The 14,910-nt window shown below is 50.4% G+C and overlaps 1 protein-coding gene across 1 annotated transcript; it reads left to right on the top strand.

Annotated features, from left to right (window-relative positions):
- Positions 1-8,283: 8,283 nt before the first annotated feature.
- Positions 8,284-9,732, top strand: NPW (neuropeptide W; the record flags this gene model as incomplete). Its single annotated transcript, XM_079542991.1, has 2 exons — positions 8,284-8,667; positions 9,697-9,732. 2 exons carry the CDS (start codon positions 8,284-8,286, stop codon positions 9,730-9,732), a joined length of 420 nt encoding a protein of 139 aa, XP_079399117.1.
- Positions 9,733-14,910: the final 5,178 nt, after the last annotated feature.

Raw genomic sequence — 14,910 nt, 5'->3', positions numbered from 1 at the left:
TCTAATAGAGAGCTGTAAGGTGCAAGCTGGGGGCAGCTCCAGGCCTGCAAACACAATTCTAACAAACATTATCCCCACACTTCTGGTTTCTGCAGCCTTCAGCAGAGCTCAGGCCTGCTTAACACCTGCTTCTGGTCCTCACTGCACGGCTCTGCCCAAGAGCAGGAACCTTTTGGCAGCATCCCTGCTTGTGCCACTGTGTGCTGGCTCTGTGCACGGGTGTAAAATGGAAGGAAAACCTCTGTGCCATCTCTGTGTCATTGCAGAAGATGCTCCTGCTTTCCTGACATCTGGAACTCCAACAAGAAGAATGAAGAATTGCTAAAAAGCCAATGCCCAAACTTTCTTTCCGAAGCCGTTTTTCAGCTCATCGTCATTCTGAAGAATCACACTGCCAGCATGTGTGAGTCATGGGTGTGGATTAATTTATTTTGTGGTGCAAAGAGGTTTTTATAATAGTCTTTCAGTGGATTGAATCATTCTTTGCTGATGGGTTAAGGATGTTGGTTTATTTCTCCCTGGATTGCAGATGGAGTCCGGATCTGAGCACTACGTGTGACCCAAAACCATAAAGAGATGCAATCATATCCAATTAACTAAGCTTTGGTGTCTATTGCAAATAACTTGGTTGGTACTTGGCTCTATGTGTTGTCAAGATGGTGGTGTTTTCTCCCAAAAATGAAGGGTTAACATTGATCTAGTGGTAGCTAATTTCCGTGCTTACTCCCTAAATATCACACGATAATATCAGAAGAAAAAGGCACTCTTTGAGTCATTTAATCAGCAATAAATATACTGCGGAATAATTGATAACCTGCAGATGAGCACAACAAATCCACTTTATTCAGAAGAGCAACAGATCAAATATTTATGACTTAGCACTAAAGTACTGTCAGAGTGCAGACCTAAAGGTTATGCCTAAGATTAATTTCAGCCTCGCAGCTTGAGGCAGACGCGGTTCATTTGCAGCGAAGACACTTAGAGCACAACACTGAGACACGCTTTCACTGGACAAAGTTTCTCTTCAAAGCAATAGCTTCCTCACTTTTCCTGCGTTTCCGACCCTTTGCTGAGCTTTCCCTGTTGGCTGTGACACACTGCAGCCTATTGTGCAGCATTTCAAGCTACACAGTGTCAGCAGGTTTGGTCCTTTTTTTGCTCTCCATTTGGGATCAAACATGCCAACAGTTGTATCTGTGGGACTGACAGAGAGGAGCTCTGTTAGTTCCCCACTAGTTTCCAGTTTAATACCCTCGTCTGCAATGACTTTAAACAAGAGCATGTTTTTGTTTGCAGCAGTTGGGTGGCAGAGAGGCACACACACGCTTCTGCCCTTTGATTTGCCAGGAGGCACAACACGCTTTGCACAATTTCAGATTCACGAGGGAATTTTCCTCCAAAATCTATATTTGAGAACAAACATAATTTGGTAATACGAGCTTCTCTCTTCTGAAAAGCAGTGATTCCTTAAAGGGGGCGAGGAGCAGGGAGGGAACCATCCCTACAGCACAAACAGAGGTACATGCTGGGAAGCAGAGGTGTATTTTAAGGCATTTGAAGCCTGGTGGTAGGGTTTTCTTTAGCAACTGCTCTCTGGAGGATGAGAGCACAATAAGTGCAGCTAACAGAGGCACAGTGCCTCGACAGGAATTCAGAGAACAGCAGGGAGAAGAGGCAGCATTAAGCTTTCAAGGTGAAGAGCCGATGTGCAAAATCCCAGAACAGAGTGAAGGCCCAGGGAGAGCTCAGCTTCCAACGAGCATTAAGGCAGCAAACATCCATGGACAAAGCAATGCAGCTTGACTGCACCAGCCCCATGGTTGCTTGTGCCACTGTAGCTGGTATGGAGAGCAGGACATTGCTTCCTTTTAGTGCAACACAATTTATCACTCATTTAATTCTGCTCGCAGTGATGATCCATGAGACTGCTATGTGCCTCCTTTCTGCTATCTCAAAGGGTTTCACCAACACAGCTCCTAACCCAGCATCACTCATGCCAAACTGAACAAGCTCCACTCGTACAGATTTGCTTACAGGCAAATTTGTTTCTCAGCTCCATGCCTTGCAGCTCTCTGCTCAATTCTATATATACAGAAGTGCATATAACTGCATGTGCAATCCAGCCTCATCTAATTAAATTTTGGAAAAAAATAGGAGAGCGCTTTTGGGTTGTTTGGGATTTGGTTAAGAGATCTCGGAGCTGTCAAAGTACAGATTCATTTCACAACTCTTCCCCCTTACAGTAAACATGCCTTCGACTGGAGCCAAATATACTCTGTGCATACATACACATCTGAGCATTAGCTCGCTTTCGTTATTGAAAATTACTTCCAGGAGAAAGACTGAATCATGGAATGGAGGGGGTTGAGAAATCTGCTCGCCTTAGACACAACCATTTGACAAAGCCTTTGTATTTTTTCCCCCTGCTCTTCTGCTGCTTTTGAGATTCTTGTCTTTGCTGCTTCCCTACTGCTTTTGAAGGCAATGTCACAGCACATCCTCATGACTTTTCATCATGATCGTCGGTGTTGCTGTGCCGTGTCCGCAGTGCTCTTGGTGGTGCCATGTCGTTGAGTCACATCAGAGCTGAGCTGCTCTGCGGAGCTGGGCCATGCAGAGCCCATGAGCCCAATGTGCCTCTGCCCAGGCTTTGTCTCCCATCACTGATTCAGTCAATCCCTCTCCATCCCTCAGTTTGAAGCAGAAGTAAAGCCACTGACTCAACTGGGTGCCACTGACTCAACTGGGTGCAACGGGGCTTAATTACTCTCTATACAGGGCTTACAATCTGCAGTGATCGAAGGTGCGGCGGTGTGAGCTCAGCTGCACAGTTTGAGGGAACAAAGAAAGTTCCTATGGCTCAGAGCCCCAAGTTCTATGCAACTGTGAGAAAGGGCTGCGAGACCGGGCTCTTTTTTTTCTCAAGCTCAGTGCTAATGGATCCATTGTTTCATGTAAAGGTTTCTGCTGCTCTTGTAATAGTGTGTGTGACATTTGCAGCACGCTTTGTTCCATGAGCAAAGTAATTTGAGATAGTTTATTATCCTTTGGAGACTTTGCTGCTCGCTGTTTAACTTCCATGTGACTGGACCCTGGAAAAATCTCTCAAAATAGTGTGCAAGCCTAAAAATAGGGATGAATATGCTGTTTCTTAGGAATAAAATAATGAATGCAGGGCACTATGATAGGAAGAGCTGAAACATTAGGAAAAGCCATTTACTGCTTCCGCTTTCTCTCCAGAGCCTCCCAAGCACACGGGAGGTCTCAGCACTGAGCCGAGGTGCCGCTTTGCTCACATGAGATGCTGCAGTTTGTTTGGATCTGTTTCAGGGGAACAAAGAAACAGTGTTTAATCAGCATGTTCTGAATCACTGATGAGAGGAATCGCTTCCAAACTTGAATTGATTCTGTTGGGATGGAGTGGAGATGTGAGGAGTGGCAACTGTTATCCCAGGGTACCTGTGGGTCCCAGTCTGCATGGCTCATTCTGCTGAGCAGAACTCATGGGCTGATCCAGCGGTGAGTTCCGCGTCAGGAACCACCAGAGTTCACTGAGCCACAGCTGTGGGAATTGTTTCTTCTTGCTGTTAAACCACAGTCACTCGGGGTTGAAATAAAGCAGAAGTCGGTGAAGGGTGAGCAGCAGTAATTTGGTGCGGGGAGATGGATTGTGGGGACCCTGAGTGCTGGCCCTGGGCAGCAGGGAGTCGACCGTGCTCACCTTCTCTGGTGGGATCTGTGCCTCTGGTGCTTTGGGTGCTGAGCTTCACACCCTGCCTGAAGGACAGCTGTCTGCAGCAGCACTGCACTTTGTGCAGCCTCGGGGAGTGGCACTGACTGTGGAATAGAGGAAAAGACCAGAACAGAATGGAATAGGGTAGGATGGAATGGAATGAAACAGAACAGAAGGGAATGGAACAGAACGGGATGGAATGGAGTGGAATGGAACGGAATCGTGTAGGGTAGGGTAGGGTAGAACAGGTTGGAATGGAATGGAAAGAAATGGAGTGGAATAGGATAAGAGAGGACTGCACAGTGCAGGACACGATAGGGTGGAATTGAATAGAATAGAACAGAATAGAATGGAATCTAGTGGAATAAGATAAGATAGGATTGGAAGGGATTAGGATGAGATGGGATGGGATGGAATAGTACAGAGCAGAATGGAATCTAATGGAGTAAGATGGGATGGGGTGTGGTGGAATGGAATGAGATAAAATGGAATGGAATGGAATGGAATGGAATGGAACAGAAGAGAATGGAATGGAATGGAATGGAATGGAATGGAATGGAATGGAATGGAATGGAACAGAAGAGAATGGAATGGAATGGAATGGAATGGAATGGAACGGAATGGAATGGAATGGAACGGAACGGAATGGAATGGAATGGAATGGAATGGAATGGAACAGAAGAGAATGGAATGGAATGGAATGGAATGGAATGGAGTGGAATAGGATAAGAGAGGACTGCACAGTGCAGGACACGATAGGGTGGAATTGAATAGAATAGAACAGAATAGAATGGAATCTAGTGGAATAAGATAAGATAGGATTGGAAGGGATTAGGATGAGATGGGATGGGATGGAATAGTACAGAGCAGAATGGAATCTAATGGAGTAAGATGGGATGGGGTGTGGTGGAATGGAATGAGATAAAATGGAATGGAATGGAATGGAATGGAATGGAATGGAATGGAATGGAATGGAATGGAACAGAAGAGAATGGAATGGAATGGAATGGAATGGAACAGAATGGAACAGAAGAGAATGGAATGGAATGGAATGGAATGGAATGGAATGGAATGGAATGGAATGGAATGGAATGGAATGGAACAGAAGAGAATGGAATGGAATGGAATGGAATGGAATGGAATGGAATGGAATAGAATAGAATAGAATAGAATAGAATAGAATAGAATAGAATAGAATAGAATAGAATAGAATAGAATAGAATAGAATAGAATAGAATAGAATAGAATAGAATAGAATGGAATGGAATGGAATGGAATGGAATGGAATAGAATAAAGTGCAGTTGAAAGGGACCTTCAAAGATCATTGAGTCCATCTGGTTACTTCAAAAATTAATCAAAAATTAAAGCATATTAGTGAGGACATTGTCCAAACGCTGGCAGGCATAAAGCATCACCCAGCTCTCCAGAAGCCTGTTCCATGGTTTGACCACTCTCAAGTTAAAGAAATTGCTGCCAGTACCCAGTCTGGTTCAGCTCTGTGCCATCCTCGCACTCCCTTCAGTTACCAGGAGAGGAGTCCATCACCTCTCTCTCCTTTTCCCCTCCTCCGAAGAAAGAATCACCTTTTGGCCTCCTTTTCTCCAGGCTGGACATCCTAAATTCTTGGCCTCAGCTTCCCAACCAAGATGAGTCAGGACTGTAGCTCTGCAGAGCACTCTGCAGCCAGAGGAGGACAGGTTCTCTTCTTGCCTATATCCAAAATGATGCCTCCGTCATCCCATCGAACACCCACACTGAGATGCTGAAGAGCCCAGATGGCCAAAAAGTGTCGTATACAGGAGGAGCAGTATGACTGAGTGTGCCAAAGACCCCATCAAAGGCTGGCCTTTTAAATTGCCTTGTTTTCATGCTCGGATGAGTTGCTAACCTTCCAATAAACACCAGAGTCATTATAATAAAAATGTGGAAAATGCTACCATTAAACCACGCCGGTTTATTTTTCAAGTGCCTCTTTCTGGGACATCAAATTCATTTAGATCATTCTCAAAAGCCACAAATCCTGAATGGGTGCAGTAATGCGTGTGGTGGGAGGCGAGAGCACAACGTGCGTTACATCGGGTGGCGGCAGGGCTCCAACAAGAGCTGGCTGGGTTTATTGCAGGAGTTAAGGTGTGACGCTCAGGCTGCTCACCCCTCTTGCCCCTCAGTTTTGCAGGCTGAAGTTCTGGTTCATACTCTGATGCTTGAGCCCTGCAGAGATGTGGAACCAAGCACAGATCCGTGACCAGGAGGAAGCGGAGTCTTCCCCTCACAAAAAGGTATTTTGGTCCAGAACTAAAGAAGAATCTTTCAGCAGCACAACCAGGTGGTTAGATCCCAATCCTCTTCACTTCTACCTATTTGGAGTAACTTCACCAGTGGTTAGCCTGAGCACTGGGGGAGTGGAGCAATCTTGCCTCAGCCCCCATGTTGTTGGTAAATATGATGTTGGGGTTTACTGTGTTAATTAAGTGAGAACATAGAAGGGGGTGTTTCAAAAGGTCTTGAGATTGGCTTGACTCTGCTTGGGTGAAAAGAAGCCCCTGGAGTTACAAGAGTGACCCAAAAGGCTGACATCTTAATAGTGGGGACCACCTTGGAGCAGTGCAGCAGGAAACCTGCGGGCATGGGGAGGAAAGAGTTCAGCTCAGTTCCCAGGGAGCTTGTCAGCGTGACACGTTATTCAAGTTATGCCAAAAATACGTGGAGGAGACACTTCAGGCAGATGTCTGGGAATGCAAAATTTTCTCTCTTGGTAGGAAGTTTGAGCCCACGTCTGCACATTGATGCAGCACAGCACAAGCTGCTGAGCTGCCTGCTTGATCGGGAGCAGGAGGCAGAACTCTGCCTGTTCCAGACCTGACATCGGTTGCTTGGGGCTCTTGATCTCGGGGTGAGAGGACGTATAATGGCTTTTTACTGAGGGAAATAAACCCAGCAGTGTGTGTTCCATCGTGAACCGAGGTTTGATGGCCGGGGCTGCGATGTGATTCTGTGTGCTGTACTGCTGCCATTCATTAATGGCTCTGCTGAAACACAGGAGCAATGCGGCCTTTCATCATCTCCAGAGCAATGAAAGTGTGGCAAAAAATAGCCTGTCCATCTGCTTGGGATGGATGAAGCCAGGCTCAGTTCTTATTCTAAGTCCAGGTGCTTCCAGGAAGTTACGCCATGGATAAGTTTGACTCTCTGATTCCAGATCAATAACAAAAACATTTCCTGTTCTGCACGCATGTGACTTCTCAGCATGGGAAAAGGCCAGAACTCTCCTCTTAGCAATTAGGAATTGTACTCCTTTCTGGAGGAGCACAGAACCTGTGTGTGCTGAGCACGTGGGGCACAAGAAAGCTTTGCTCCCAAGGAACTTCCAGCATAGGCTGGAAGGAAGAGGCTGGGAGCTGGGTAAGGGAAGCCTGCCTGCATGGGAATGGGTTAAAATAACAGCAGAGAGTGAAATAGGCACACAGGAGCATGCAAGATGCTGAGAGGAAAATGAATCAAGTTGCTGTTCCAAGAGATGGTTTAGACATAGATCAGCATGATAAGCCAACAAACTGGGTAATAAACAGAAGGAACTAGAATTGCTCTGATGAGATAAATTTGACCTACTTCGTTTTATTAGGGGATCTAGAGGGGAAAAGTCACCTGAGGGAAGTTGTGAAATTAGTGATGATAACCTATTTAAGAAGAACTGAGTTGCAGAAGAGGAAGGGCAGCAGCACTCACGAACCCCACTGCAAACAGCTGTGAATGCAGCAGAAGTGCAATAGGTTTTGGGAAGAGGAGCACAAGGTGTTCCATGGGAATCAGGTGTTGCAGTGGCTCCTCCAGGCCATGTCCCTGTGCCTTGCAGCTGGCCCTCAGTGAGGCTGGTGGTGTTTGCAGATCCCCTCTGTGGTTCCTCACTTGCGGTCAGTTTAAGATGTTTCTCTTCCTCCAGCAATAAATCCTGCTGCTGTCGCTGGCTGCTGCAGGACGCGAGGCTGGTCCTGGGGGCGAAGGGAGAATGCGGAGCTGAGGAGAAGTGCACAGGGCTGTGGACAGATGCTTGGCACCACGCAGAGGATGCTCAGGGCTGAAGAGGGGAAGCTAAAATTTGCATGGAAAACCCTCAGGGCTGTGAAGAGGACCTTGGGGACGATGCTTGAACCATGAGTTGTATGCTTGGGGCTGCAGGGAAATGCTCACGGAAAGGAGAGATGCTGGAAGCTGTAGAGGAGATGCTTGGGGATGTGAGGAGGATGCTCAAGGAGGGAAGGGATGCTTGAAGCTGCAGGGAGGATGCTCGGGGCGGCACGATTGATGCGATTGATGCTCGGTGCTGCAGGGGATGCTCACAAGGGACGCTCGGGGCCACGGGAGAGGGCGAGGAGGGGCGGGCGGCGGGGAGGAGGTTCGCGGGGCAGGGGCTGCCGGGGGGCGGCCGGGGGCTGCCGGGGCGGAGCCGCGGGGTGCCCCTCCCGGCTCCAGTATAAACCGGCGGGGCGCGGGCGCGGGGCTGCCTTCTCTGGGGCGCCCGGGGCCGCCGAGACGCCTCTTGCCCGCAGCCATGGCGAGGGGGCAGCTGTCGGGGGGCGCTTGGGGGGCTCTGGTGCTGTTGGGGCTGATGCTGCCGGCTGCACCGGCGGGAGCTTGGTACAAGCACGTCGCCAGCCCGCGGTACCACACGGTGGGACGCGCCTCGGGGCTGCTGATGGGCGTCCGCCGCTCCCCGTACCTCTGGCGCCGGGAGCTGCCGGCAGAACCTCCGCACCGCCCTGGGGGCACCGCGTCCGCCGCAGCCCCGCAGCCCCCGGGGAGCCTCGCGGGGGACCCTCCGCCACCGCCGCCCGGCCCCGGCCGCCTCCTGCAGCGCCTGCTCCGCCGGGGCTGGGGCTGGGGGGGCCCGCGTCCCGCACCCGCCCGGCCGCCGCCCTCCGCCCGCGGAGCTCAGGTAAAGCCGGGAACCGACGGGCAGAGCGGCCACCGGGGTGCCGGCGTGGGGCTTGGGGCGCGGGGTCGGTGTTCAGGAGATTTGGCATCGCTGGGTGCGAGGAGCGTCTCGCTGCCTTCAGCATCCCGGCATCGGGTGGTACGGAGTGAAGGGACCCCGCGGGACAGCCCGGCTCCTGATGGGGGGGGGCGGTTGCATCCTCGTCATCGGGTGGGTGCGATCGTGTGAGTTTGCAGAAGTCTGTGCTGCATTTTGACACTTGGACCACGAGGTCCCAGCGTAGTGAGCTAGGATGGACAGATCTGTTCAGAGAGGCTACGCTTGGATTTTAGGGTGAAAAAAAGGGCTGGGTGATTTCTGTGCCCCTGACTGGGGGATGACATGCCTGCACCCCGAGCTGTCAGTGCATCACAGGGGTGTTTGTGGGGTTGAGGAGCTCCCAGCATCGCCCCTCCCACATTCCCTTTCCCTGCCCTCTCTGCTTTGCTCAACTGCGTGGGACTGTTTGAGGGCTGTTTCCAAACATTAAACCTCTTTCCTCTTACGTCAGTAAGGATCCAACATCCAACTGAAATCCAGGGATGCTTCAACACGTTGGATCAGCCCCAAAACATGTAGCCACATCCCCTTCCCCCTTCCTTTTTTTTTTTGGTGGAAATCTAGGAATAGTGCCTTTTTGGGAAAGTCCAGGTGTATCAGCTGTGCTACGCCTGTGCTGCCCTGGTGACTCCTGGCTGGAAGCAGAGGCAGAGTGGTGCTGGGCACCACACTTGTGGCCCAGACCTGTGTGTAGGATGCAGTGCTCTGATTTCACGGTAAAATCTCCTCTGGAGCCTTGAGGGCAGGGCTGAGCCCAGGACTGGGGTGTTTATAGGGTTGCTTGCAGCTGCAGAGCTCAGTCTGCATACACAGTGGGGCAGAAAGGGTCTGCAATGATGGTAGGTGAGCTCTGAGCCCACAGCAGGGAGCACGAAGCGTGGTGGTATATAATAATCATAATGTAACACAGGGTCCCTTTTCTCCTTGCAGCCTCGCCCGATTGAAGACATCGCTGTGCTGCGCTGAAGGCCGGGCAGGGATGCTCCAGGAGCTGAGCAGTGCCAGCTGCCCACGGTGGGGACTTTTCAGTGGCTGCTGAGTTCCATCGGCGCTTCTCCGGCTGCTCTGACCTCTGAAAGCATACAGACAATTGCATTCAAAACTAAATAAATAATATACATATCAGATTTTTTCTCACCCACTGTCCAAGCGCAGTGGTAAATTCATCTTGTTTTCAGGTCAATTTAGTGCTATGAACTTGGGGAGAAACCAACAGGGAAGATATTTATTTTATTTTTTTTTTTAGATTTCTGTACTTGCTTGTTTGCAATATGACACAAACACATACTGTTTGCTTCCTAGGATCTTGCCCTCATTAAACTGAGACTCAATCAAAGGAAACGCGTGTCATTGTGCAATCTTCTTATCCTTTCAGCATAGGTTGGTGTGGCTCAGCCAGGGCAGGCGCTGCAGCATTCTGGTCACTCCCAGATTTTTCTGACGTGATTTAACTTCTCGATACAGTTTTTTGGTTTTTTTTTCTCTGCAGTATTGTGGTGAATTACTTTCAGTGCCCGTGAGGGAGTTGCTGCCAGGCTGGGTGTCAGTTCAGATGTCAAAGATCGAGCCAGGACTGAGGATGGCTCCTGTGCTGGAATCCCCACTGAGTCCCCTCTCAATTTTCCCAGAGCGTTCAAGTTTCTGTTCATCACTATAACAGGATGGTACATGGATGGCACAAATGATGTGAGATTGCCATTAGGGCACTCTAACAAGGCTGTGTCTGCTGCACTGTCCATCAGGCACTGGAGCAGCCAAAGAGGCAAATTTCTGCTCTTGATGGAAGTGAGTGACAACAGGAGGTGAGAAATGCAAAAGTCAGTGTTGCACAGGGGATTCAGAGAGGGCGATGAAGGGCGCTGGGGTGGGAAATGTGGCTGCATCGTGCAGCAAAAACACACTGCAATGCTCCAATATTGGGGCAATCCCGGTGAGACTCTTAGTTAACCTCCAGCCTTCCACTACTCACCTCATAAAATCATTCCTCCTGCAGCTGTGAAGCATGGGCTGATTATTTCTCACCTGGGGCCACAAAGTGATTTCCTCTGTGCTCTGAAGAAGTCTGGGCCTTCCCTGGGGGTCAGCAATCCCAGCCAACAGGAAGAAGCCTTCCCAAGGTGTTTAATTACTCCTCTCCCACGGGCACTGAAGCAATCTCTCCTTTATGAGCAGCCTCAGGAGAGCTCTGCCTCTCTCCTGCCTGCAGCCATATGGGCTGTGGATGGGATGTGGAAGCCTAGAGCTGCCCCATGGAGACTCTGAAATGAATTGTAGCCTCAGGGGTTGTGGGGAGGTTGTGAGCAGGAGGTGCTAGGGGAGTGCAGTGGCACGCGATGGCTTTGCCATGCCATCTTGTGGCCATGGGGTGCTGTGAGATGAGGGAGAGCAGGAAGGAGGCAGGAGGAATAGGTCTTTATCCTGACACCATGTCCCCATACCACAGTCCCCGTGCAGAGCACAGTGTCTGCTCTCTGCAGAGTCCCTTCCAGAAACATGAGGCCGTTCACTATGGCGAGGCCCATCCCATAAGTCCCACAGGGATGGGGCTGTTCTGGGGCTCCTTGCGTGCCATGTGGGGCTCTGCATGCCCAGCCTGGCTCTAGCGGACACAGTGATGCTGCCACCTACCCCTCCATGCCAGCGGGCGCGTTGTGTCCCAGCCCTGCAGCAGGCGAACCCTGGGGGCTGCGGCGGGCAGGAAGACATCCCACCCCACCCAGTCCAAGTCTGGGGCGGCTCCGCTTCCTTCCCGGTTCCTGGCCTCTCCCAGGAGCCCAGCAGCATCCAGGGGGCAGCGGGCACAGCAGGGCCCAGGCTTGGCAGGAACAGGCGGCCCAGGAGGAACCGCTGTGGTCTCCACGCACACACAATGGCCACAGGGCCCCGTGTGCTCTGGAGGAAGAAAACTCCCCAAGGAATTTCCTCCCTTCTTAGATCTGCTCCTCGCCCTGCTGAGTTGAGCCTTGCTATGGTGTGGTGATGGAGGGGGTGGAGATCCCTGGGCAGGGCTGGTAGTCCCGTTGGTGGTGGATGTCCCTGTGGTGCCAGGTTATGCTGGGTCCTACAGCCCCTGCCCCATTGGACTGCAGCAGCCGTGGGGCTGGCCCGTGGCCTGTCCACACCATCACGCTTATGCTGCTTTGGGAAATTGAAAGGCCAGAGATAAGGAGTAGGAGATGTACAGAGCAGGGAGATAAAGCTATCTCTGTGCTTTCTGTGCTTTAGCCTATTCCAAAGTTGTCCAGAGTGCTGATAAGGATAGAGTGCTCAGAGACATGAGCAGAGATCTCCCTCAGCTGAGCCTGTGGGGTTAACCTACCGAGATTAAATCCAGGCTGAACCACCAGCACGGAGCTTCCATGCACTCAGCATCCTGTGTCTGGATGAGCACCCCAGCTGCAAGGGGCAGGGCTGATCCCAGGACACCCCCCCCCCAGCTCAGACTGCTTCTGTTACTCTTCCACACGTCTAACCCAGGCTCTGGATCCAATCCAGCTCCTATGGCTTGAGATGCAAGGAGGAAGCAGCTACAGTTGAGTGAAATGTGGATTAACACCGAATTTCTCTTCCAGGTCTGGCAACGACCTTGCAGGCACATTCCTGCCCTGGGAGTTCCCCTCTACACTGTTGATATTTCCGTGGACGTGGTCACCTGTGCTGCTCAGCTGCCAGACTCAACTGGGGTGGGTGCTCTGGGGATGGGTGCATTCAGGGGTGGGTGCTCACAGGGTGTGTGTCCATAGGGTGGATGCCCATAGGGTGGAAGCTACAGAGATGGGTACTCCTAGGGATGGGTGCTCCAGGGATGGAGCCAACTGCAGGGTCTGGTGCTGCTCTCCCTTTTATCCACATCCAGCTCTGATTTACTGAGCTTGAAGCAAAGCAAGCAATTAGCATGGAATGGCTATTTAATAAAATGAACAGGGCTAATTGCTTAGTAGCAGAGCCTGTCATTCTTGGTGCTGTGCCAAGCTGAGCAGGGTGGTAATTGCAAGCATCTGCATCAAGGCTCGGAAAGGCACCGGGCATCCCAATGGGCTCACTGAACCCTGGCACTGCTGTATGCCTAGGGCCCTTCCTGCTATGGCTTGCTGCACCACCTGAGGGCACCAACTGAATTCACAGCCCTTTTAGTGCCGTTTTCCCTGATTATAGTGTGCTGGAACGATATGGACAACATAACATATGGGGAGAGTGCAGGATGCCTTCCTTGGAACTGTATTTGAGTATATTCTGCCTTACCTTGCAGATATCCAGGTACTCCTTGGATAGGGACAGATGGAGCTGGACTGACACCAGCCACGTTTCTGCACAACATCAAGTGCAGTCAGTCCCTCTCTGGCACAGCACTGATAGCTCTGTTCTCTGCTTGCAAATCCCAAAGGACCTGGGCAGATTCTCATCTGCCAGCTTGTGAAAGAGGCATCTCCCAGCTCCTGGGAGCATCACTGAGTTGTCTGGACTTTCACAACTCACAAAGCATGTTATTAATCCTCCTGCTGATTAATCCTCCTTCTATCCCTATCAACCTCACTTGTTTACAACTCAATAGTGCCACACACAGAAACCTTATGAAAACGAGACGATGCATTTCAGGAGCCTTCCTGTCCCTCTTGCAGCACAAATGCTTCACTGGGACTGCGCTTATTAACGGCCTGGGATAATTATAGCAGTGACAATGGGTTATCCACAACTGCCTGCGGAGGATGAGTGAACACTGTTGCCGACACCAGCCAGAGGAAGGGAGGAAGAGGAAGAGCATCGCCCCAGCAGCAGCTGCCAGTTCCAACACCAGAGGTGCAAACTGGTTCTGATGTGTGCTATTTGCAGAGGGAAGCACTGGGAGCCTTCATCACCCTCCTCCCACCTGCTGCAGCAGGACCAAAGGTGTGCAAAAGCTGAACTGCATTGAAATTGCAGCCCATTATCAGCACTGGGACACCACCCTCCACCTCTCACCCCGCTGCCCTTCCAACAGCCTCAAAGGCAGGGCTGCAGAGCAGAGATGTGCTGGACGTAGGCAGACCTCTGAGCTATGAGACTGTCCTGCTCCTCCCACGCCGGTCTGCCCACATTGCTGCCCTGCTGCAACCTCTCGTTGTGGTGTGTGTGTTTCACATGGGTTGCACAACGTCGGCAGACCGAAAGCAAACAGAGCTGTACACAGGTGTAGTTCCGTGTAACTGCAGCACGCAGCGAGTGGGATGCAAGCAAATGTCAAATGGAAAGAGCTCCCAGCCCTCCCAGCACAAAGGTCCCATAAATTTCCCCAGCCTCCAGGGGAACGCAATTAGGATCCGCATATTGGGATGAGTCAGAACACACCAAAATTTAAATGGAATAAGAATTAATCTGTGCAATATGTGCTGAATATCTGGGCTCCTGGGGTTCTGCTGCCCTTTGTCAGCTCTGCCTTCAGCTTTGCAAAAGGCTTTTCCAGAGCGGCTCTCACAAATCTCAGCATCTGTGCTGGGCTGCATCTTCTCACACCTGATGCACTCAGTGCCAGGACAGACCCCACTTCACTTCTCTACAGTTAATACAATTAATTTCTTTTTGTTTTTTTTTTTGATGCTTTTTGGGTATAAGCCTGAAAAAAAGTCAACAAATTTAGGTCACAGTTGAGAAAACGTTTATGCTCAAACAAATAAGCACTTGGGAAACATTCAAACATTTCATTTTTACCTCGTTGAAACAGTATTTCTCCCCCCCTTTTTACTTTGTAAGATACCAACGCTTCCTAGAAACAGTATTCAAAAGGGTTAAAACGTTCCACCCGACCACCCAAAAGATTTTCTCCCTTCTGTTTTTATTGCACTGAATAAAAACTTCTTTTGGTTCAGATAAACTTGAAACAATCCCTTCTCCTCCCTCCCTCTCTCCAGTGTTTCTTTTCTTTTTTTTTGGTTTGGCCAGAGAGCGGAAAAATCAATTATTCGCACTCCTCTAAACTGATTAAAAAAGCTTCAGGACTCCACAAAGAGGCTCAAGGGAGCAGTTATGTTGTACAGCAGATAAAATGCTCTCTGGATTCTCCACTTGCCTGCAGCAGCAGCAGTGCTGCAGGGACAAACCCAAAGGAGCTGAGCTGGCACCCAATGCACTGCAACCTCTTCTTTGTGTCCAGCACAGCCCCTGCTGGTG

The sequence above is a fragment of the Tetrao urogallus genome (genome assembly GCF_951394365.1).
Source record: "Tetrao urogallus genome assembly, chromosome: 15".
NCBI classification, from domain to species: domain Eukaryota; kingdom Metazoa; phylum Chordata; class Aves; order Galliformes; family Phasianidae; genus Tetrao; species Tetrao urogallus.
The sequence above is the reverse complement of the archived record's forward strand: the minus strand, read 5'-3'. Positions and strand labels throughout refer to the sequence as shown.